At 39.0% G+C, this 26,657-nt stretch overlaps 1 protein-coding gene across 1 annotated transcript in view; it reads right to left on the bottom strand.

Moving 5' to 3' along the window:
- Positions 1–25,414, bottom strand: part of dscama (Down syndrome cell adhesion molecule a) — a gene marked incomplete at both ends in the record, with an annotated part of 89,717 nt that extends 64,303 nt beyond the window's left edge. The window contains 3 exons of the mRNA XM_079247746.1: positions 5,114–5,263; positions 5,418–5,735; positions 25,372–25,414. Of these exons, the coding sequence (XP_079103872.1) occupies positions 5,114–5,263; positions 5,418–5,735; positions 25,372–25,414 (511 nt within the window). The remainder of the gene's footprint in view (positions 1–5,113; positions 5,264–5,417; positions 5,736–25,371) is intronic.
- Between the last annotated feature and the right edge of the window lie 1,243 nt (positions 25,415–26,657).

The raw sequence follows: 26,657 nt of genomic DNA, 5'->3' as shown, positions 1-26,657 counted from the left end.
GTTTTTACTGAACACTGAATGGCTCCAAAACCAGCCTGGGTTTAGTAGCTGGCTTGAAACGGCAGGCATTGTGGAAAAGCATGATAACGTCCAGCAGCCGTTTGATAGTAACTCTTGATATTTACTTCAAAGGCCCATTATACACAGCCAATTAAACCCACATAGTGTAGTTTGCTCGTCTCCCTCTCGGCAGTGGCTGGGGGGAGGTGGAGGCTGGCTACAGAGAGAACTCCAACACACATCTCAAATGTCAACAAACATGAAAGAAACTGTGAAATGCACAAGATGGCTCAGCGAACAGCCAGATTGAGTGTGTTGGAACAATGTGCTGTCTTATTAAGCAGCCGTGCAGCTGACAGTTTGGATGAAAAATTATCTGGGTTATCAGGATTAATTGTGAGAAAAATGGCAGTGCTACATTCGTTCCTGCATATGGGTGAGTGAAGAAAACAGAAGGAATAATATGAGCCTGAACAAAAAGAAGAAAGCAGAGCAAAAAGAATCTGTGTGATGACCGATGGCCCTTGTGTTTAGCTCGTGTGCTGAATGAAAAGAAGCCCCAGTGCGCGTTTGTGCATGTGTCTCTGCAGTATAGTGCCGGGGGGTCGGCCCCCTCTCGGCCCTACTGGTGCTGAATGCAGAGCAAGCAGCATCAGGCCGCTGCAAATGACTACAAGGCCTCCTCAGTGACTGCAGCAAAGGCTGCACCTGGGGAATGGCCCAGCGCTGAAAGAGCCGCAGCCACACACACCACCACAACACAGCCTGAAAAACAGCCCTGCAGGAAGTGCACACGTGCCCACCAGGTATGCCCCACAAACAGAACCATCATGCATGAGATTATTCAGGTGCTAAACAGATTACTGTGATAATAAATAATAATAATAATAATAATAATAATAATAATAATAAATAATAAACGGATGATTGTAATAATGGGGACGAAATCATTGAGGGAACAACACCTTCAGCAAGACCTAGATACAGACACACACACACACACACACACACAATCTGGTCCATTTTATCAGCACTAGCACACATAGATGTTCTCATTTCAACATGTACGTAGGATCACAAGTCAACAAAAATATTTAAATCACATACAAAGCATCCTTTTAGAAATAACTGAGCCACATAAATTACAGCAAAACTAAACATTAAATACAAATAGATTCAAAGTCCAGTTTATTATGTACATTATCACTAATTAGGAAAAAAGAAACTCAAAACAAATGCATACTAATGTACGTTATGAACGTGCATTCAGCAGTGAAATAAATCCAAAACAAGCCTTCTTTCAGAGCATTGTGCCATGACAGATTTTCCTCTATTGTAAGTTGCAGGAAGGCTGTAAACCCATCACAATCGGAGCTGGACCTGATTGGCTCTCCGTCCTAAAACAATGACTGAGATCCTCTTAGTCTGGCCAGTCTGCTGCTTTTGTTTCATCTAAACTTTGTCTTTGTGTGATGCCCACATAGACGGTATGTTTGCATTTGTAAAGATTTAAAGAAGTGAGCAAAAAATGGTCATAATATAAAACCTAAACATCTGTCACAACTTTATTTACAAAGGAAACATTTCAGGATTGAGCTATTTCTGGTCAACTGGCACAGAAGGAATTAATTCAACAAGAAAACCATTTTTCAGTGCAGCTAACTTAAGTTTTCTGAGGTTTGTCTTATTAATCCGGTTTTGTCACTAATAAATCAACAAGTGTCCATATGCAAGCAGCTGTTACAGCTGTTTATTTGACCTACATCTAACTATGCATGTTAAAGGAAATAAAAGTGCAAAACAAATTATTTATATTTTGGATTAAAGTTGTTTGTTTTTTTCTTTTTACTTTGGAAGAAAAAACAACAGTAACTGGAATACAAGTGAGATTTATGATATCACATATCTGTTTTGCTGCTCACTATGCCTAGGTGTTGCAGCCTCAGGCTTTGCACAAATAATAACTTTTCTTTGTGTTTTCGCCAATTAAAAGCATAAATACTATTTCCAGATTGAAGATTTTCACTGACTGTAATATTTATCTAAATGCACCATGGCAACAACAAACCTCACAAAAACAACACTGATGCTAATCTTGTGATGTTTTTACATGTTTGCATCTAAATGAAGTCACTCGTTCAGCTAGGGTAAGACAATAATACAATCCCAATGTCCAAATTCCTTTTATGCCTTATCTTGGTGATAAATATTCCATATTTTCAGTCGATCCTCTGAGCGAACTCACCTCCCAAACAGTTAGGGAAGGAATTTGTGTCGTTTCTAAATGTCCAAAACACTAAACTGTTGTTTTATTGTTTAATTGTGTGCAGTGGATCAAATCGGCCCTTTTTTCTTTGTTTTTGGCAAACAACTTAAACAAACTCATGCTCCATCAACACTCTATGCTGAGATAACCTGACTAATATGTGAGGAAGCACCTGGTGAAAAATACAGCAACTTCAGGTTCTACACTCAGAAGGAAAACGTTCTACAGTAGCGCGCACGCTTTCTCTGTGTGGGCAGCCAATTTTATAAAGCAGAAGTTATAATGGAGTTAAGTGCACTCTCAGGTAAGATCGATCAATATAGAAAACTTTATTATGATAATACTTTCTGCCATATCGCCCACCCTTACTGTCAAATGATCAAAGAAGAGAGGCATCAGAATGTGTTGTGGATTTCCCCATTACATTAAGAGGCAATACTGACAGAACCTGATGCCGCTTCTCATCCTATGGAGCAGCTTCGGTGTAATTTTACCTTTTAAGAATAGACAGATGCACGTGTGACGAGCATTTTCAAGACGTACATTCTACTCTTATTGTCATTGCAAAAAGAAAAAAACAAATTGATAAACATGGGAACAAAGCCAGTAATTTACAATAAAAACCCAAAAGTTTAACCTCTCATATCCTCATTTCATTTTTATGGCTTCTCCAGGGGTGGAAAAATAACATTTTAGAGAACAGTTTAAATGTTTAAGAAACGCTAAAATGAAGTTTAATAGGTCTTGAATGGTTACCCTGAACGGTAGTAAAGACAGACACGGAAGACATTTCTCTGTAGGAAATGTTTCCACATCCATCCCAGTTGGCTTTGACATGAACTAAAATTACAATCTGGCTTTGCACCATTGATCTAAGCAGTAAAGTTTCCCTGTACACTGCACAAGACAGATGGCTTATTGCAAACTATGTAAAGCATCATATTGTCAATTAAGACCACTTCATTTACTGACATTAGACCAATTTATAAATTAATGCTGTTGTTTTTACAGAATATTCTGTCCTTCTTTGGAAGAAGAAAAACAACAGTAACTGGAATACAAGTGAGATTTATGATAACAAAATCTGTTTTGCTGCTAGCTATGCCTAGGTGTTGCAGCCTCAGGCTTTGCACAAATAATAACTTTTCTTTGTGTTTCTGCCAATCAAAAGCAAAAATACCATTTTGGAAACTGCAACAACTTCCAGGTTGAAGATTTTCACTGACTGTAATATTTATCAAAATGCACCATGGCAACAACAAACCTCACAAAAACAACACTGATGCTAATTTTGCTACGTTTTTACATGTTTGCACTTGTTTAGCTACGGTTAGACAATAAACCAATCTCAATGTGGGAATTCTGTTCTGACTGTTTGCATCTTTCATCATATCTTCCTATTCTCTCCAAATGGACACTAGGCTCTTTACAAAGTCTTTTGTTAATCTGCCCTGCAACAACTGGAAAAAGCCCAGTCCGGTGAGACCTCCAGGCGGTATGTCGAACCAGCGCACCCCAGCAGGCTACACTTTCTGAAGAGCCAGAGTCAATTATTCATGTTGGAGGCAAAAAAGTATTTTACAAAGTTTTTTTGTTTTATGTCAGAGTGTTGATATTGTTTCAAATCATGAAATTTTTAAATGCTGCAGATCAGACCTCAGGTTGGGGGTTGAGCCATCTTTTACCAAGCTGTCATTCACAAAGACAAACACACACACACAAACACACACACACACACACACACACACACACAAAGTGCACTTAAAACATGTGCAGCAGAGGATGAGGGAAATGGACGGTGCATCGTAGGATGCATGCACTCAGACGTGAATAAAGACCACTTGGTTGTGGATTCATAGGCTTCCATCATCCATTATTTAGCATGGAAAGGAGCGCTGGATTGGTGGCTGGCTGATTTTTCTGACAGCGTTTACATGGTTGATGGCTGCAGACGAGATCATTTTTACAGCTAAAGATTAACACTTTGTTTTGACAGTGTAGAAACTTTATCTATAAAGATCATTTTCAGAAAACCAGAACTTTGCAATTTCAGCTAACTTCCAGCAATGCCACGGCGAGAAGACGAGTTCAGCTGAACAACACAAACCCATTTAAACTTTAGAAACTTCGGGTGAAATTAGCCAATGTCTGAAAACATGCTAGCAGAAAAAAATCCATTTATGGTCAATTAAGAGATTGCTATAGATTTCAACATGGCCGATTCTGCCTCAACGGACAAATGTGAAACGTCAACAAAACAAAAGTGGTCGCTAGCCAGCATTTGCCCTCCATCCAAAAGCAAAATGACATTAGCACTAGTCTATTGAGTTTGCTAAATGTCCCACATAAAGTGAATTTGCCCCCCAGGGCTGGGAAACAATCATGCAGGCGAGCGTTCCATTTAAGTGATTTGAATGATCGGAGTGCTGCAGAGCTTCCTATCAGCCAGAGAAATGGGTCAATACACTGAGACTAAGTGACACGGCTGGCAGCCTGCGCTCTCGTGGAAGACCAGGCAGAGGAAGAGGAGCGGGACCTCACTGTCATTGGGTCAGACAGATGTAAAAATACAGACACACACACACACATACAAGGCAACGTTCTGGCTAGCTGGTACTGGCTAGACGTCAGATCAAACATCTCTGCTCATACCCCGACAAACACCGCCCATAACAGCCATCTTACCTCAACGCAAGGTCTTCATTTTCAACTTTGTTTCTAGATGCATCATAATGTCTTAGACATCACCGAATCAACAAAAGCTAACACAGCCAGTAAAGTTCACTCTGGACGTCCACCTTTTTAAATGTTAAGCAGGATTTCTAGAGGAAATGAAAGCTGTCTTACTTTCAGCGTTGATTGACATTGTGTCCTTCTCCCAGGACACAACAGTGATGTAGGCCTCCACTGAGGCAGGGATAATGCACTTGAAGACCGCCACATTGCCTCTCATGGCTTTCTGGTCCTCCACCCGGACAGTATACGGCTCTCGTAGGACTGAGAGGACAGGACAGGAAGGTATGTTGTTTATTAAATGAAAGACAAGAAAAATTCCTGCGAACTGTGAATGTTTGAGCCGCAACTAAGTGGAAATGTTGACAGTGATGACATGAAAAGACAAGAAAAACATGAAAAAAAAGCCCCAACTGACCAGCCTTAATGTGGACATCTTGGCTCCTGATTCTCCCTGAGGGGTTCTCCGCTGTGCAATAGTAAGTGTTGTCGTGGATAAGTTTGCTGAAGCTGGAAGGGGGGATGTGGAAGATCTGAAGGGTGCCATTGGGGTGCACATGGCGGATCCCTGGCACGTCATAGATCTCCTCGCCGGTGGCCAGGTACCAGCGCAGTGAGACAGGGGGCACGCCTGCAGCGGGACAGGGCACCGATGTCCCTGTGGTGCTGGCAAACACTACCTCTTGCACAGATGCATTGACAAAATATAAGCTGGAACGTAGATCTTCACAGAAAACTGCAAGGAGAGAAAGTAGATTACAAAACCATGTTAGATTAGCAATTAGAATATTTTTACTTCCCATCAAATACTGAACATGTTGACGTAAATACTGAGAGGCCGTAGATGTTATTGTTAAATATCATCTACAGAAACATGTGTTGTGCCTTTTCCTGGACTGAACATTGTGTTTATGCTCACTGCAGTGGAAGGAGACTGCAGAAGTGTTGTTGTCTGAGGGAAGGCATTGCAGCAAAGCTCTGGGACAGCAGCAGTGAATGTAAAAATACAAGAGCCAGCAGAGAAAGAGTCTGACCTTCCTGCACAGCTTCATATAAAGAATGCACATCTGTGTACACAGCTATGTTCATCTGTATTATCACACACTAACAATGCAATTCTGTGTCAGTAGTATTTCAAGTAAAGCGGCATTTCTGGACTAACATGGGGACTTCATTGTTATTCAAGGCTAAATTCATTTCTAAGGAAAGCAGAATTTGCTCTCAAACTGGGATTTTGTGTGTTTCCTGCTTTGTTTGTTGGCTGTTTATTCACACAGTGTGCAGCAGAAGATCTTCACTGGTGAGGTGAGTCAATGTAATGTGATGCACTTCTCAATAAAACACTGTAATGCACGATGCAAACTGCATGTAGTCAGGAAAGGCCTCAAACTGGCTGTTTATTATATTTGGTTTGATGAAAAGTTATAACGTGCGATTAATCGAGACACCTGTTACTGGCTTGTCTCTGTTATTTCCAAAACCCTCTTCATCTCTGAACTGGTGGAAAGTATTCCAACTACAGTAATCCATAAATGTATTACTACTGCTTTTGATTGAATAAAACTGCATGTAAGAAAAAAAAAAAAGCTGTATGTTAGTTATTGAAAAAGAAAAAATAATAATTATTATTATTATTATTACAAATAACACCAATAATAATAATAATGTTTTTTTCACTGTCCTGTGATTATTAAGCATGATATTGACAAAGGGTAATGTATTCAGTTCTATGTTTTCTATTTATGTTTATTAGTTAGTGTTTTCATACAAACAGAGACATCAATTTATCTACTGCATCATATATTAGTTATAAGTTTTTTTGGAATTGTCATTTTTATTCAGTTTGGTGTTTACATTTTTAGTCTATTTACAGCAGATTCAACCTTTCTTTCAAATTAAAGAGGAATTAAAGCTTTCATGTAAAAGTGGCCACTGTGTATGTAAACACACACCACGCAGTAATTCCTCCACTTAGCTATCCAGCTACAAGACAGGAGAAGGCTGAAATAATAATGCACATTCAATCTGTGTTGGGAAGCTGATATTTCTTTGAAATGTCTGCTCAGAATCACAACATTTAAAGCTGAGCTTTTTCTTTAATGAACTAGAAAAGGATTTAGGTACAAGCAGCCAAGCCAGAAAAGTTTACAAGAGAAGGTACAACAAAGCTTTCGCCTCAGACTTGCAACCTGCTAGCTAACTTTATGCCTTTACCATGAGAATGCATCTTCCCTGAATGCCAGAATTTGTCAAATATGGATTTCCTACCTAAATAGCTGAGGAATAATGAGAGCAAATGAAAACAAATGTGACGTTTGTGAAGACTCAAGCTGATTACACCACCACAGACCTCGTGTCACCAACTCAGACAATCAGATTTATATTTTTGGATTGAAGCACCAAAGTTAACAACCCTGTTGTGCTGAACACTGCAGATTGATTTGGTAGAGTCAGCACCACAGCATGGTGGTTTGAAGGCTGCGCACCTCCTCAAATTACTGAGGTTTCAGTCAACAAACGCTCAGTTTGATGAATTTACACAGGTGTACAGTTAAAGGAGCTGCAGATCACCACCAACACCTGTCTAATTTTTCACCTGTGCTATTATAACAGTGGTATTATTGTACACACTGACATCACCGCAACATCCAATCTGACTGTCTCACTATCCTGTTGCTGTGCTCACACTACATCAGCCTATCTCTGCTGAAAACTCTACAGGACTTAACGACTATCAGAGAAATAATTTAATGTTAATAAAATGTTTTCCAAAGCTGGGAGGCAACCACAATATCTAATATCTACAGAGGGCATGTGTGATTTCACATGTATGCAGTTTGGCTCAGTTAAAATTATCTTTTTGATCTGTTTGTGTGGTTCATTTGATCTGATCTGAGATCTGTTAATCAAGGTTTTCAGAGGACACTCCCAACAGTGTCTAGCAAAAGGGAGCCCTGCTCATTTTATCATGGTTTTAAAAAACAATTTTATTTACTTTGTGGTTATTTTAATGATGCAGAGATACATGTAGCTGTCTCTCCGCTTCACTGTTAGCACCTTGATCAGCTAATGTAACTCTTAACTTTGGCAGGGAAACATTTTTTTTAAAACATTTTTTAATCTTTAATTGACTTTTTATTCCCACAAGCCAGAGATATGCTGAAAAGTAATACTGAGTACATTACAGTTTCAAACTTTTGTTTGCGGGCTTTACTATTTCTTCTACAGTGAAATCAAAGCTCATCTATCAATGTAAGTGAAACATAAATGGTAACAAGGCAAATCATAATAGCAATGATAATCATGTATGAAAACTTTACATACAAAAATCTAAATATTTATCATATAAAATGTGAAAGTTTATCTTGCTATGTTGATTTTGACCCATCACATAAGAGTGAGAATCCAGTGTTTTACATATGGCATAGCTTGTATTCAACAAATCCTGCCTACAGACACAAAAAGCAAGATGAATGAATGAGTTAGTTAGTTAATACATGTATTTTAGATGCATACAGTATGAACTGTTCGATATGCAGTAGATGTTCTAAACTCTATTAGTTACAAAGTAAATAATAATTTCTAACTTGCAATAATTATTCCATGTTAGATCAAATATGATTAAACAAAGAAAAGTAGAAATAAAAAGAAGCACTTTCAGTAAACTGAAACTGTAAATGTTTCAGGTATCTTTACAGATTTCATCATCCTTTACTCTCCACTAACGTGGGCTCTCTGTCCCCGTTGCTAGCCTGCCTGCCTTGGCGACAGCTGCCAATCCCCCCTCCCACGAGACCAAACATTTTAGCGCTTCATAAATTCCTAATGAGCGTTCTCAAGTCACCAGCCACTTCCACCCACCGGTCGTTCAACCTGTTACGACAAACAAACACTGTGGCGTACACATGTTTCTGCACATTTGAAGCTACACTCACTTCACACATGCAGTACTCTGAGGGCCAGGCCCGGAGGTGTTGAAAAACGAACGCCTGTAGTTGTCAACAGCTACAAGACTGTAGTTTCTTATCCAAGAGGTGATAAGGAAAGGTGGAGGAGCTCCATTGCAGAAGTAGAAGACTCCCCTTTTGTTTTGTTTTTTTTTATTATTGATTATGCTGAAATCTACACGTCTCCACTGTATGTTCAGCAAATAACCCTTGGATTTAATTGTTGACAAGCTCTTTTATTGAATAATCCAAGATATACCAAATTATTAGTGGTGCGAAATTGAATCGAAAAAAATCTAAGTTTTTTTTCCTTCACAATTTTAAACCAATTTTTTTGTTAAAAAAAATCTTTTCTTTCAAATAAATAAAAATAAGCCTTTATAAATTTTTTGTCATTTTTATTGTTTTTATTGATTTTTTTACTCGTCAACTTGGGTATTATAGCAGCAGAATGATGGTAGTTTTATTTCCTAATTGAAATCAAGAAAAATGACTAGTATAAAAAAGTTTTGTACATTTTTTTTGTTTTGTTTTTATTCTACAAAAATCAGCAGCATCAAAGAATCGTGAAAATTCTGCGGTACCAAAATATTGGAATCGAATTGAAACAACAGCATATCGTCACCCTACTATATATATATATATACATATGAACAAAGCTAAAATGAATACTCAAAATTCATGTGATAAAGCCCTGATTAAAAGCAGAGATTTTCTCTAGTTTTAATGAGACACAGGGAACTTCTCAGAGGTTAATTTACAGCCATGTAATCACACAGAGTCAACAGCTTGTCGGTGGTTTTCTCAAGAAGGAAAATCTGCAGTCAAGACGATCATAAAACCTCAACATCTGTTATGAATAGCAGGGAGCCTGAGGTGTTTATGTGTATGACTGTTTAACCACAGCATGGTTAATTTGCTTCCAGAATAGAGATGAAGTATTGCCTCCTGCCATCTGCATACATTTCTGTTAATGATCTTCCAAATACTGATGTGTCCTTACTGCTTTGTGATAAAGCACTCCGAGTAACAAGTGTGTAAATGGGACAAGTGAGTGTTAATATTACAGTAAGATGTGTAATCTAAAAAAAAAACTAAATGAGGAAATTAAACAGCTGAAGCGTAATGGGTTTCATATGTTGAAGTGTCCTAATAAATGGATAAATGATGGTTGTGAAGGTTTTAAAACAAACGTGAAAACCTACTTTTATATTAAATCAACAGATATTTCTGCTACTTTGGCTAAAGAGGAATTGTTTTACATGTAAAATAAAGGCAATCTGCACAGACAGGCAAGTTCCAGATTAGGTTTGCCAGCTTTTTTGTGTGTGTATATTTAGCTCAAGGAGGGTTTTTAACACAGCTCATGGGTTAAGAGTATCATTTTGTCAGGATAGAGTTGGGTATAAAAACAATAATGAAGGACTGAATTTGGATGCTACTCATATCTATTCAGAGCACATTATCCCTTCATACCTAAATAATGTATTCATATTCATCCACCTCCTCAGTATAGTAGCATTTTGCTGTAATCATCCATCAGAGAAATCGCTGTCTAAATGAGAACAAACGGCCATCAAGCAGCTTACGGTCTCAGCATGTTTAAAGAGTGACTGAGTGATGAGGAGCGAAGAGGCTGCCTCATAACTGCTTTTGTCTCTATATGATTTGCACCAACTCATAAAAAATTGAGAACCCCAACCACCTCCACTACCACCATCAGCCATTTATGGGTGGCTGATTCTTAAAGATGAGAAAGCCTGATGGACGTAAAACCCAGCTAGATCCCAGCAGTTCAGATAGGTACAGTGGCAGTGCATTTATTTTTCAGTGCACAGCTAAGAAAAACAGTTTGGGTTGAGTAGGGCAGAGGAAAAGCTAGAAAACCTTTAAACGCTACTGCTATTAACCAAGAAAGACAGGCAGAAGACATAAAGTAAGAGAGATTAATAGGACGGATGCTACAACAACATCTTGGATGAAAACTGCTTTAAATGTTCTTCCAACTTCATCTCTTGGCTCTGATTTCTCTGTTTTTAATCTCATTGTGACTTTCCCTTCTCTGTGCCACCCCTCCTTGATTCTACACCTGAACAAAGGAAAAGGGGCACAAAAAGTTGGTTCATGTTTTAAAACAAGACCCTTCTTGCAATGTTGTTTTTTTGCAGTGAAATTTCTGATTTATCTCATAAATCCTTTGCAGTTTTAGCATTCTGTTGTGTGGTTATGACATGTTTGGCCTACTCTCTTATTTTATATTGTAGTGTTTATTTGGTTTAGCTTCCCTTTCATGTTCAGTAGCTCGCCTGGTTTCATTTAGGGCATTCAATCCACTTGTGTCTTGTTGTGTGTTTTCTGCGTGTGCATATATACCAGCTCATTGTTGCAGTTTGCCTTTTTCTCCTTTGTTGGAATAAAACACAATTTGCCGCATCCTGCCTGCCTTCTGCATTTCTCTGGCCTGCATTTGGGTCCTACACCACCCCGTGACAAAATCAGAAATGACATCAACATAATTTTGTATTTCAGTGGCCTGTTTGGATATTCAGTTGTGCTTTTCAGACTGTTGCTTTCATACTTTGTGCTTGCCAACAGGAGAGACAATATGTGGGAGGCTGTTGGCTGTCATCAGCTGTGTTTGTGAGCACTGCTGTTAAATGATAATCTCATTAATGACTGGCATGAAATAGTAAAATGTAACACAAACAAATCCTCTTTGTAATGACTTGTTATGCAAAGGGACAAAACACACCTTGAAGGATATATTCATAATTAGCAAAAGTTTTCAAAAGGAGATAAGTGAACTGTGGTTACTGGTCATTTCTGCGTAAAAGAAAGGACTTCTGCTTCTGGTCAGTGATGTTTATTCAGACTATCCTTTAATACAGGGATCTCATCCTCTGGTCAATGAGGGCCACTGTCCTGCATATTTTGGATGTTTCCCTGATCAAACACACCAGACGTAAAGGAATAGGTCATTGTGCGGAAAGTGATTACCAGCTGTTTGATCCATTTCATTTTAATCAGGTTAGACAAACATGAAAAACCTACAGGAAGGTGGTCCATGAGAACCAGAGGATAAGGTCTCTGCTTATAAATGGTAATTAACGCATAATATAGCCAATAAATTAACAATCACAGACCTGCCATCAGCCGATTAAATGTAGTTTTGGTGGGCACACATTAAGGAATAAAGTTTCAAGTGCGGCAGATTTTAAAAGAAGCAAAACCTTATGATTATTTGTTCTGAAAGTGCCATCACTACATTTCCTATGAACACTATTCCATGACTTATCATAACATTCAGTGATTACATTGTGAAGTTGGAGGTGGAGCGAAATCAGTGACATGAACAAGAAAAAACAACAATGTGGTGGTGGTTGAATAATACAACACCAGGCTGATTGTTACAAATGCATGGAGGAATGGGAAAACGCTGATGGCAAAAAGGAACAAAACAAAGAAAAAGAGGATGTTTGGTATAAAAAGGCTTTTGGGTCATGAGTGACTGATGTTCAATTAAGAAAAAAACATTGAAATGCCTTTTAAAACAGCTGATGTCTTTGTGGAGCTCCACTTTAGATGCAACTTTTGATAAAGCTGTCCAAAATCTTTATTTATCTACTGACTGATGTGGCTTTGGCATCACATCGTAACAGCTGACTTCCATGCTCTTGATGCCTACTCACTAACACACAAGCCTGTGCCAGAGTCTGAATCGATGTCGGTTTTCCTTCAGCCAAAAAACACAAAAAGGAAGCAGTCATATTGTTCCATAATGAATGTCTCACATCTATAATTGATGGACTCTCTCTTTTTTGTGTTGTCTGTCTTAGCAATTCTCAAGGGAGGGACAGAAATGAAGGGGAGACGGGGTCCTGTTGGGTTAGTGAAGTGGGTCTCCTCTGCTCGCTGTGTGAAATAATGCTTGGCGCAGTCTTACATGTCAGCACCTATTGGTGGCAGGCTCTGCTGAAAGCTCTAATGGTGGATTGCAGGTGACTCCTCATGCAGTCTCTGCTGTAACATTTAGAGCTCAAGGGCACCAGACATGTTGGGGGTGCAGGGAGTGTACACAGGCGTGTCAGATGGATGTGCATGAGTATGGGTGTGTGAAGAGTTGGGCATTAATATCTGAAAAACATGGACATAGCTGCTGACATGGCCTCAGTGTGCAGGCGAGACATCAGGGAAGTCGTTGCGGCCAGAAATGATGCCAGTTTAGCCTCCAACCTTTTAGAGAACATTTGCCAGGAAGTACAATACTTGTATAAGGTGACTGATTGAAAAGGCCACAACTGAAAAGATACCTAGCAATATTACTCCTCCCATGAAATATAAACACAAGCCTTTTATCTTTGCTCTGGTATCTGCTCGGTAACACCCATGATCCTCCACTCGGACAATGCCAGTCAGTACTTGCTACCAAATCACCCTGGCAATTTATTTAAGTAAACGCCTGATCAATACAGATCCCACTAACACAACATAGGCCGATGCATTAGCCCATGCATTAGCCCACTGATCCGTCCATAGCTTTTTGTTCAGCCCGTGTTTACCTCAACCAAACACTGTAAATCAGCCTTAGCTGACTGTGTGCCTAGTGTTCTTATTTTCCTGTTGAAATGACGAAAAACTTGCTTCGTTTCATTTTAAATTACCGTGGTTGACTGCTCAGCTGTCTACAACAACAGCCTGGTTTCCGTTTTTCCCCAACAATTTTATCACATTGAATTAGCTATTGGACTCAACACGTCTTCTCTGCCCAAGGCTGCTAACGTATTTAAACACTAACGGTCTGAATGGCTCTAAGCCCCAGTGTGGGCCTCGCCAGGTCAGAGATCTCTGTTGTGCTGCAGTGGGCACTAGGGCATCAAGACATTAAGACAAATCCACTGGGGCAAAGTAGCACTGAGCCACTCTGACAGCTCATGGCAGGCGATGCAGGTAATTAAGGCAGAACTCTAAAGAAACCGCCAAGGGAGGGGAGATGGGGGCTGAGGGGAATGGAAAAGGCCATTTGACAGGGAGGGGTTGAGATGGGTGGAGGACTGGACGACCTCACGGTGACATCCCCACAACCTTCAACCCCGTCCTCTGCTGCCCTGGGGGCTTACACAATAAGCGGTGAATAGAGACGCTGCGTTGAACAGTGATCTGCAGATTGAAGAATAGAGTCCTTCTTACTATCCCAAATCACTGGTGCCCAATTTGCCCTCATGAATAATGTTGAGCTCCACATTCAGTGCCATGGAGCCGCTATGTAAAACCAATGATACCCTACTCTGATGTCAACTCTCTGGAGGGTGGGTTAGTTAACGCATATGTACGCTCATTTGCATGAGCGCAAACAGAGGAGGAGGGAGTTCCCACCCACTGGTTACACTGAAGACTTTAATCAGCTGTATCACCAAGGTGGAAATTGACCATATTTTTTCTAAATTGATTGTGGAGAGGCGGAGGGTGGGGGGGGGGGTTCCTCGGAATAAGTAAATACAGCATATCTGCTGACACCAATAAGGAAAAGCACATCAGAAGGAAAAGAACAATAAGAAACATCTGTAATGCTCTATTACCCTTCCTAAGTGACACAGCACTGGAATGCAGCACATACACATTGAAGCAGCTTCTATTATTAATCCACATAAATATCCACTTATTTATTAGAGCTTGAAGAAAGCACCATTGACTTCCGCAAGTTAGACTGCAATTTAGTTACATATAGTTGTCTGTAATGCAGCATAAGATATGCAATCAGAAAATTCTTACTTCCACTGGTTTCTGTAAGCAGATTTTAGACACAGAAGCAGTCTATGAATGACGTGGTTTTTCTCCAAAGTTGTTTGATTCATGTCTTTAGAAATAGATAACAATCACAAAGATAGTTCAGGTCTTCAGGAGATGAAGCTCTATGTCTGCTAATTCTACTGTTATGATCATTTTGGCATTAAGCAAAGTTTTCTGAATTTATTTTCATCAAAAGCCATTATCAGGTTAAAACCAGAAAGGTTTTTGGTTTATAAATACCTGGAAATATAATGACATTTTCATCAGCTTCTACCTGATGGTCAGTCTGTGTGCTAACGCTAATGCTTAGCCCACTCCTGCTGAGCCTTTTCCCAAGCGTGGCTGTCAAGTCTCTTTGCACCTGTGTGTTTGTAATTATAGAAGTCTGTATCTATAAAAATACTTTGAACTTCCCCAGTGCCTTAAATCCAATTATGTATATCATTGTCGCTAACTGTAAGGTAAATATTATGCTAGCAGCTGGTTAACCTAGCTTAACCTGGAGTCTTGACGTCACCTTGAGGCTGCTAAGGACAAGCTGGCATTCTCTGAACTACTAAGTCCATTAAATCTTGCCAATTTTGTACAAATTAAACAAATCAGTTGTGACATGTTAGATAGAAAACTTCAGATGAGTGTTTTACCACAGGAAGAGCCACAGGAGCCTCTCAGTTGTTCACTGAGAGGCTCCTGGCTTTGCAATTTAGCAAAAATGTGTATTTAAGTATAGTCTTCTGAGATGCAGTAAAAATTAGCTAACTATTTGGTTAATGCTATTTAACACTGCAGAGGACTATTTTGCACAGAGGATTTTTGTCAGCGATGCCCTCTTTACTCTCATTTCTGAGCATTTTGAAGGTACTTGACTTAAATTTGTATGTAATACATTGCAGGGCAATATACACTGTGCATGCTAGAGAGTGGATGAGTGGCATCATTTCTATTTCACTAAAAAATTCCACTCACTTCGGCTCGCTATACTGTTGACCGATTAAGCTGATGGAAAGAGAGAAAGAGAGATGGAGCGGATGTCAGGTGAGCTCAGAAGAAGGACATTAAACCCTGCAGGGAGGAATGAACAAAGGGATTAGCTGAAGGAGGAAGGCTGACAACCTAAAGATCATCTATAGCACTCTTGGCATGCCACAGTATATGAAGACGGCAGCCTACACAGACAATTAAGACGATAGAAACAGAGAAGATCAACCTAATGACCAGCCTATTCATGACTGAGAGCAACCAGATAATATATAAATATGTTCTACAATGCAACATGGGTGAAGGATGTGTGGGAATTTAAATGTCATGATACATTGTGTAACATGTACTTCCATTCATAAACGTGATAAATTCAATGTTAGTTAAAAGTTAAAAAATCGGAGAAGAGCTTAATTTTTCTTCCTCAGTTCTCCATAAGATGCAGCTTCTGATGCAGAGTGATGATGATGAATGCTTGTAATGTAATGATGTCATTAGCTGCAACCCTGAAATAGGACAATAATGCTCGATTGGTGGTCAGGAGGTAATATTCAGGGGTGTTGAGAGATATGTGGAATATTTCCCACAATAGTTTTCATTTTCTGTACTGCTGATTTGCAATATTTTGCTAATATAATTACTAGGGGTGGGAAAATTGAATAAAAAAATGGAATATCTGGATTTTTTTCTTCACAATTTTTTTCTTCACAATTTAAAAAAATGTTTTTTTTATTAAAATATCGATTTTTTTTTTACAAATAAATGAAAACAATCCATTATAATTTGTATGTCATTTTTATTGTTTTATTGATCTATTTACTTGTCTTCTTGGGCATTGTAGCAGCAGAATGATGGTCTTGCTACTTTGTTGTTTTTTTCCTCATTAAAATCAAGAAAAATGACGAGCAAAAAAAAAAAAAAAAAAAAAGGTTTTGTACATCTTTTTTGTTTTTAATCGACAAAAATCACCAATATCGAAGAATTGTAAGAATTGCAATTTAAATCGAACCGACACCCAAAAAATCGTAATCAAATAGAATCGGGACAAAAGCATATCGTCACAGCCCTAATAATTACTTTCCATTTTACATCCACTCAGTAATTGTTTGTGATTAGAATGACAATCCAATCAATCCATCAATCAAATTTTGTTGATAAAAAAACATATTTGATCAATGTGCTGGACAGACAAGAATAAAGAAAATTTCATCCATAAATTCTGGATTTAAGTTCATTTCACAAGTGACACCACTCTGAAGTATCACAGGCTGATCTGAATAAATAGGTCCTCGGTTTGAACCTTATCAGGGGCCGGTTCAGGGTGATGTACACGCTTTGGTTTCTATGCTTTATGATACACGATTAAATTAAGAAAACAATCCAGGTTGAAACTCTGCATCACTGGACAAGCGCATACATACTCTTATTTCAATGTTTCTACAGAAACTGAGCCCCTGTGGGAACTTCTACAGCACTGAAATGTTCAGCTTGCCCATAAATATTTAGTTTCATTCAGTTTCTAATGAAACACATCCCCATTTAACACACAAGTGATGCACCCATTTAGACAGAATATTTGTAAGCAAAGAGGAAACAATGCTCTCAGTCACATGTTGTGCCATCAGTGCAGTTGCACCATTATGTCTGCCAAACACCAGCACAAGTGTTTGGGATGTTAAAACTGCTTATGTGACAAACACACATCAGGGGACCTCTTTTGAATGAGTGATTCACGTTATCATGGTGGTGCTATCTTATATGGTAACTGGATCCTAATAGTGTAAGACGGATGACATAAGCAGATTTAACAGTCACACTTGAGCGATGCAGAGCTCTTGCACATTTAGAACATGTTTCTGTATACCACAGTTGTTTCTGTTGCATGCATTAATTACATGTGTTGGCACACAATGGTTTTATACGCTGGACATTACATTAGCAAATATATACTAAAAGACTAAAATGCACTTAGCATCAGAGAGTGAAGATTATTCTGGCTCTGAAGTCAGATTTAAGAGAAGGATATTTTGCTTCCTGTTTCTTGCAGGATATCTAAACAAAATGTGTGCTTTCGACAGGAGAGAAACAAAAACGAGGTGAAATATGCATGGCAGTGATGGTGGAGGGCATATCAAAGTCCTCAGGTTAAAAAAGGGATTGTGGGTCAAAAAGCTAGACATTGTTGCCGTTCCACTCACAGTCACCCCTCTCACACTTCATCCCTGCCTCCCCTCCCTTTTCCAGCCCACCATTTCCCTTAAAGGCAACAGTATTTTATGTTCAGCTGCCTCACTACAGTCCTCCTTTATCCCAGCCATGCAAACCTATTGTGAGCCAATTCATTGTGTGGATCCGTGTTTCTCTGCAGCTTTTTTTCTTTTCAGGTATAATTCTAACAACATTAATGCATCAATCTATCTTCATACCAAGTAAAACAAGAAGTCACAATGTAATCCAACTTAGAATACATCTTGTTACGTGGGAATATGAAACAGAAGCTAACAGAAGGCTGTTTGTAACAGCACTGTAATAAATCACTCTGATGGATACACTGTCCATTCAATGCAACAGAGACAAGCAATGGCTGAGAAAATGGCAGCTGTCTGCATTAGAGCTGCACTTACTCTGCACGAAGATGAGAAGGAGCTTTCATTAACCAGCATGTTTACCATGATTACTTAATCCACAGCGCATCAAAACCAGTGATTCATTCACATCCATAACTACCCCCCCCATTGTAATCTTGCTTATATCTCATCCTGTCCTATACCTGGGTTGTGTACATCAGGCTGGCAGTCACGGTGACAGAGGGCCTAGCAAACACTGCCAGGCAGCAAAATACACATCAACGCGTTCAGAGCGTTTAGAGCCCGGGATTAATCAAATTATAATTTAATCATCTGATCAAACAGCAATTAGCATAATCACTTCTGGGGAAGGCCTGATAGAGTGGAGGCTGGAGCGGAATGGAGCTTGGGGCTAACAACACTTTAATGAAACATTTGCCAGAATGTTTGAAAATGTTACACATTCCCGGCTACGGGAACAGAGCTGGAATTTGAATGCTAATCAGCGCGGTTTGGTTATGCCTAATGAACACATCCAGTAGTCAGCCACGGGGGGAGAAGTGCCAAGGAGGCCCTGTTTTAATATTTTCCCCACTTATGTTTTAGCATTCAGTATGCTGAATGAATTCAACCAATGTCAGTAATTATTATCTTCAAGGAAATAAAGAAATCTAACTTATTCTTCCACTTTTTGATTATTTTTTATTAGAGCCTACATTCCTGCATGAGTCTTTACAATCTAACAATGGCTAAATAATAAATGAAATAAATATAACTTCCTAATGTAAATATTATTTACAATTTACACAAGAAAGATTGCTTTCACATATAACACTGACTGTCTCCATTATTCAACTATGAAATAATATTCTAGGAATTATGTATTACACGAAGACCATGTACACATTGCCTTATGTTGACAGAGTATTTCTGCAATAATGAAAAGAACATGAAAGACTTGGTTGAGGAGAAAGTATGATAACTTCCCAGAATTATAATTGCCACATTTAGTATAGCTTATTAAATGTAGATATTAACCAGCATTATATTGCTGTAGCCCTTCAAAGTCTACATTTGTGCTTTTTCCATTAAATAAATACTACAGTGAGTATAAGTAAATAAACAAACTTATATATAAAAGTAATGATGTTGTGAAATACGACTTCATGTTTTATATTAGCTGTTTTAATCAATTAAGCTTATAATAATTATGTTTACTGGTTTTCTTCACTTCCTTCTCCTTTCCTCAGTAGTAAACATAAACACACAAATGCAGACATCGATCCATGACAACAGGACCAGGATCTCTGTCAACCTTTAATCTGAAGTCTGTGTTTTGGAAAATGATGTCCACATTGGCTATAATAACTAATCAGCCTTATGAGCTATCTGAAATATATTGTAAAAAGCCTGTTTTAAGTGACGTCTTCATTTATTTTCATGGTAAACAGGCTAAATAAGGCTAAATGTGTAAGACTGAGATAAGTTCTTAGCTAAACTGTTTGACATCTTTGTTTTTTTGGACTCAAAATGACATTTGAACTCCAATCTTCTTCATTGTTTCACCTGCTGTGTTTTTGCAAATAGAAAATCTTTATTTTACATCAGGTTTATCATCAAAATACTTTTCACAACAAGTCAGATCTCCATTTGAGGAAGGTTAGTTAAACTGGTCCCCATATCTTCTTAAATCCCAGAAAAAAAGTCATGATGGTTGGGGCCCAAAACCTCAACAAATCGACAAGTTGAAGCATCACAGATGAAGGCAGAAATAAAGCACAAATTATTTTTATATACTGTAAGATTTGCTGAATTGAAAACAAATTATTACTAATAATCTCATAGATATTTGTTTTGTTGAAAAATATAAATATGAGTCTTTAATTCCCCAAAGTACATTAAGTTTAGGACATTTTTGCCTGCGTGCAAAGTAAAATCTTCCAGTCTAATGTGGACAAACAAAAGTAAACAACAGGCAAAGAGTGGCCTTTAATTACGAAGCTTACCGTATGCCCTCCAGCTGCAGCCTTAACACAGCATTAACCTACTGCCCTGTTTTACAATGAAAGTCTACAGACAAACAACGTAACTATCTGCTATCTTGTTAAGTCACCATCCTGGTTAACACACACTTGAACTTCTGGCTCATTGATTTTTTTTTTTCCACACTAATGCATGACGCGTAACATTCACAGAGTAGCATTTAAATAATACCGTTCATCACTGAACTCATCATTTTGTGACAAAATAAGCCAGAAATCTGTCAAAGTCAACCTTCTGTTTGCAAATACAAATTCAGTTATTAACTGGTTAAAAACCAGTACACTGTGCTTCTGAAGTAGCATCTGAGTGTTTTTTGTTTTGTTTTTTTGACAAACATAACTATTTTTGTGTTAAATTCTCTTGACATCTCCAGTATTTGCTTCTATAATTGTACCTGTCGACCTTGTTTGACCTGACCTTATTAAATTCAACTTGAGATTTTGTTGATCTTTAATATATGATCACAGATCATCACCAGTAAAAATAGTAGAAAAGGTTATATCAACAAGTGAGAAGGGTTAATACAACATTCATACCTGTAAATGCAAGCTGCAACACTCAATATTTACAATAGTTGAAAACTGGAGGAAGAATAATAAGGACTTTGTGTCATGGCCTCATTTCTGCATGGAAAACCAGGCTTATTAGATATGACTCTTTGGGCTTTAGATACAACATAACACGAGCTGACTGTGTTCCTCTTCCCCCTCTCTTCCTCCTCTTTTTCTGCCTCACTACACACTATCATCTCCTTAAGCATTCTGGTCTGGGTTAAATGAAACCTTTAACAGTTCAATGTGCATCCATTAACATATGCTTGAGTCTACTCACGGCCAAGTCAAGGCACAAGCACACGCACACACTGTGGAGCGACAAAAAAATCTTGACCCGATGGCACTGACAAATCCCAGAGTGATTAGTCCACGAAAGCAGTGAGTCGCTAATCCGTCCTGATATTACATCTTATGCATTATTTAAACAAGTAACAACAGTGAAACAAATTCATGCTGTTTGAATACATGCAAGAGGAAAACTGTGCATATAATAAGAATTAATTTATAAATATTTACTCTGTTCTGTGTCTGGTAAACATGTAGATTAACTAATCTTAATACTATAGTGTTGCATTAGTAAATAAAGTAACAGATCAGAACTGAAATACAAGAAGACATGACTGCTTTTTTTTTTTTTTTTTTTTTATCTTGAAAAAGTAATTGTGAACTGCTCCACAGCCGTGTTCCCTGTGGCCTACATTCTGTTGACTGGTGAGCGTGCATTAACGTGTGACTGAAGAGCTGAGCTCGGCTGTTGTTTGCTGATATGTGTTGCTGCGACTCTTTCGACCCATCTTGACTCTATGTGAAGTGACAGATGTATACCAAAAGACACGAGTCTCCACGGACCCAGTTTCCCACTGGCCCTCATGCGACCTCTTAGCGATGTTGTTTTGGCTGGTGATAATTGCTTAAAACAATGAAAAGAATAACCGAACATGGTTTGTAACATGAGATCAGATGTAGTTAAGTACAAACACATTTCTGCAATTTGTTTTTAACATCAGCCCTGTCTCCCAGGAAATAAGATTGCACCATATGAAAGTAACTTTAGCCCTTTTGAGGAAATGTACTGTCTGGATTACATTCTGAAGTTGGACACTGCATATCTTTTAGTCACTTTTGACAGTTTTAAATATTCCAAAGAAGCCATTGCTTTTCATTAAGAATTAGAATTTGCCCAAGTATTCAATAAATATTGAAGGGAAAATAAATTTATTGTGGATCTAGGAGAGAATAAGCTATGGCTTGACCCTTGGAGATGACAAAACATGATCAATTTGCTGCTTCCAGTGTAAGAATATATATGCACGCTTCACACTTTTGTTTATATATCTGATATTTTCACCACATTCTTATCCTTCCTCTCCGGATTTAACTGGATCTAATAGATGATGAAAACCAGAATAAACTGGAAGTTCTGCTTTCACATGAAGAATACATGATGATGCTTCTGTTTTCATATGTGGAAGAACATCTTCCACAGCATCCAAAACTACAGATAGAAATACAAATTAGTGCATTTAGAGTCAGCTGAGGAGTATTTCTGTGTATTTGCACATTTTATTAGTTCCAAATAGAGGCTATGTCCACCCAGCCCTCCATTCCCTGGGCAAATACAATTTATTACCCTCATAGGATTATTACCCAAGTCATATTTTAAGATTTTCTATACAATAATGTACAGTCAGTCAGCAATATTAGAAAGGTAGTTAGACAGGTATCACAATTTAGTCAAAATATGACTTAAGAAATTATGCAATGAGAATAATTATACACCAACTCCCTATTGCTATCTCTTATTAACTGGAATATTTTGTTCCCATTACATTTAGGTTTTAGTCGACACTTTTGTAAAAGCACTTGAAAAGATCAAGCATCGCAGAAGTTAACTCCACAGCAGATTTCACTCTCTACAGTCCTGAGCTGTTTATATCTAGCACAGATGAGCTTGCAAATGTCTGCAAATTGCCAAAACAGCAATTTGGAGCAAAATGAGAGTTTATTTAAAGAGTTCTTCTCATAAATTATGATTGCAAAACTAAAACCACAGCATAAACATGTGGGCTCAAGGTGTAATCTCTTCATATCTTCCCTGCTTTCTGCAGAGGTAATGAATATGATAAATCAGTCTGAATCCTCACAAATCGGCATGAAAAATCAGATCAAGTATTAACGTGAGGTACTTCAATCACTATAATCAGTAAAGGGAGACTGTAATCTATCAGGAAGCATTGCTGGGGTCACCTGAACAGAGTGCAGTGTTTCTCAAGCCCAAAGCCCACACTGCAGCAGCACTCATTACCTGGGTCTCCATAGAGACAACCTGAGCAGCCCGTATTGGACCAGAGCTCTAAAAGCCTTTATTTCAGGGAGCTACATGTCCCTGTCCAGAAGAGGTGGAAAATGTCTGTTTCTGATGGAGGCTGCTCATTAGAACTAATCTTTGCAGGTCTGTGTATGAAAAGCAGAGACAATACAGCCTTAGATTGAGTCATAGTCCTTTTATCCGGCCTACTGTTAAATTAGCACAGTAAAGAAAGAGGAAAATACACACTGGCTTGTCATCATGCCTCTAAATATTTCTCATTTCTGACACAAAAAGCACATTTAGACCTTTGAGTCAACAGAGAAGGTCGGTGTCAAGTGGACCAAGTCTGCTGAATGGCACGGCATCAGCAGCGGCCACAAACGTAGCATTCATCATAATTACAAGTGCTGTTGCTGCCATTCAAAGTTTCCATGTAGATGTCTGTAGCAGCAGCCATTTTGCAACGCTGTTGCCTGGACCAAAGAGACTGAAAAAGCCAATCACAAGCAGAGCAATGGATCGTGTTCAGCAAACAGAGATTTCAGCGCAGATTTGGAATAACATCAGTGTCCTCTCTGTTTCTAGAAACTATATTGTTCTCTTCCTGAAAGGGATTTTTGGTTTTTTATAGTCTCCCCTATAATTACTCCTTGTCTTCACTGAGCCTTAGCATGGCCACAAAATGGTTTTTCTGTCATGTTTACTTGACGCATCGCCCTCTCATCTATCTTCACATTGTGTCCAGTTTGGATTTCCAACCCTTTTAACCCCTTTCTTTCCATCTACGTTCCAAAACAGCTTAGAAAAAATACCATAATTTTCTTTCTAGTTGATTTCTGCTCCCCCAAACACACGCGCATCCCACCCTCTACCCCACAGTGCCTTGCCCTCCTCACTGCCCCCCTTCCTCACTTCTTGTATTCGCTATAAAAAAGAAAGAACGAAAAAAAAAAAAAAAACACGATAACCCTCAGTGCAATAAAGACACAGCCGAGCCTTATCAAGCCTATCTTTTGAGGAATTCATTGTGTACAAAACAGGATCTGAATGCATTTTGTGAGATGTGCATTTGGGCAAGGGTGATAAGGGCTTGTCTCTTTTTTTCCCCCCAATCCAAAATGACTCCATGTCTATGCTTCTAATATGGCGGGTGCAATGGGAAAAAAGCGCAGCCAACCTATTTAATCCTTTTTCTAGACGATACTCGCTATATTTCACAGAAAGCATGCAAACATGCAGCTAAATCTTACTGTAAATCATTTTTATACTTAAAGCAATGATTTATTTCTTTATTTCCTCTTATATATGTTTTTTTTCAAGATTTTCATCAACACATTTCTTGTTTTTTTTTTATTGAATTTTGAATTTAACATAAAAAAGACGACTTCATTTTCATCAGGACAATCATTTTTCTCTCTGGAAACAATTCAGATGCAGATTTGAGCTTTAAACAACTGCTGTTTCCACCAGGAAAAGATGGGAATCTGATGAAGCAAAATTATTTTACCTAAACATCCTTTTTCAAAAACAATTCATATTTTTATGTGTTATTGCAATCTATGAATATGCATATTGTGCATTTTAAAATGATGCAGGAAAATTCAAACAGACTGAGGCCCTGTGCAGCTGGTTGGCAGAAAATAAATTATAGTCAATAAAATCAACTGAGAATGAAGCTGAATAATTAAAAAAAAATTGTAATAAATCTTAAATTTGTTTTAAAAAATGTAGACAGAGTAAAAATCATAGATTTGGTATTGCCTTGTTATTCATGCAGCACACATGCTGCACCTATCACTCAGCCTACATTTTCCTCTCTCTCCTTCTGAGGCTCTCTTCTTTCTGGTCCTATAAAGGATTAGTCTTAAATATTGACTATATATATGAATGATTGAACGATTTTACACCTCAGCTTTCTGTGGGGGGGGGGGGGGGGGGGGGGGGGTCCTGCAGATGTAACTACGCACACACCCCCACCACCACCACTAAAAGTGCCTACTGCCTGTGACAGGACATAGCAACAGCCTGTTCTTCGCTTGATTTTTTACAAGATCATGAATAAAGAAAGAACATCTTCAGTGCAGAACTGCTCTTAGGATATTCAGGTGATTCTGATTTGAATGCTGGGCCCAGTGGGATAATTAACCTAAACTTGAAGTTGGATCTGCGCATATGCATCACTTACCATTCAAGATGCACTGGAAAAAGATAAGAGCCAATATCCACATGCCCCGCTCCGTTCAATATCCAATCTTATGCTTTTTTTTTCTTCTTCCCCCGCACTCTTTCGTCTTATTTCTTCCTTTTTATTTCTTCAACAAGTCAATTGCAATGAAAGAAAATGGAGCTTGCAAATCTCTTTCCCTCTCTCTCCTTCTCTCGCTCTCTCTCTCCTCTGTCTCTCTCTCGATCTCTCTCTCTCTTTCTCAATCCTGCACGTTGGGAAGAAGATGAAGAGGAGGAGGTTTGAGCTTCTTCCTGCTGTCGATTGTCTCCTGGACAGCGGGATGTAGTATATGATCCACAAATGTGCTTCTCCCCCCTTTTTGTGTCTGGACTGACGGCACCGCACCGCACCGCGCCGGGCCTCAGTGCAGCCGTCCCTCCGTATCGGAGCGCTGCTCTGCGCGGAGCATGAGGGAGCTCGGCTCAGTGCGCTCCGGTCCAGGTGAGCTGTTCCACCGCTGCTGCTGCTGCTGCTGCTGCTGCTGCTGAGTCAGAGGCTGGAGACGCATAGGATGAACAACCTATGCGCGCAACAAACTCCACGGCGAAATAGTTCAAACAAAATCCAAAAATAAAACAAATCCTGTTCAAATCTGATAAATTAAAAAAAAAAAGGATCAATGAACTATAAATAAAATTAGAAGTCCGCAAGAAAAAGCCTTGAATGTGTCATGTCAGCTCTGTTAAAAAAGAAAATGGAAAAAAGAAAAGAAAAGAAAATGCGCAAAAGTTGGGATTTTTTTTCCCGAGGATTAAAAGGCGCATGGAGTTGATTGTTAGCTGCGCTGAAAACTCATTCTCTCTTGGCCGCCTCTCTCCGTCCGGCGAGCAACAAGCACATGCATCTTCCCCCCGCAGCCGCACACACAAACTGCGCACACTGGTCCCTGCGCTTACAACCTGCCCTGCCTCAGAGCACTGTGGAATAAACCCTCGCCTCCTTCTCCGCAGCCGCTTTTGTCCCTCTCCATTGCCTTAAAGGTGCAGGGGTGGGGGTGGATGGGAGTGGGTGGGTGTAGGGGAAGGGGGGGGGGGGGGGGGGGGGGGGGGCGCACAGCTGAGCCTCTCAAGGAGCGTTTAAAAAGAAAAGAAAAAAATAACATTTTTCTTTTAGCTTATCACAGAGATGACGGATCAAGGTGCCCCCACTCACAAAACTGTGCATTAACATAAGCAAGAGAGAATTAGCCCATGCAGGACATCCTTCTGTGGTCTGCTGGCGCTGCTGCACAGAGGGCTGGAGGA

The sequence above is a fragment of the Telmatherina bonti genome (assembly GCF_933228915.1).
Source record: "Telmatherina bonti genome assembly, chromosome: 10".
NCBI classification, from domain to species: domain Eukaryota; kingdom Metazoa; phylum Chordata; class Actinopteri; order Atheriniformes; family Telmatherinidae; genus Telmatherina; species Telmatherina bonti.
This window is presented reverse-complemented; position numbering and strand designations above follow the sequence as displayed.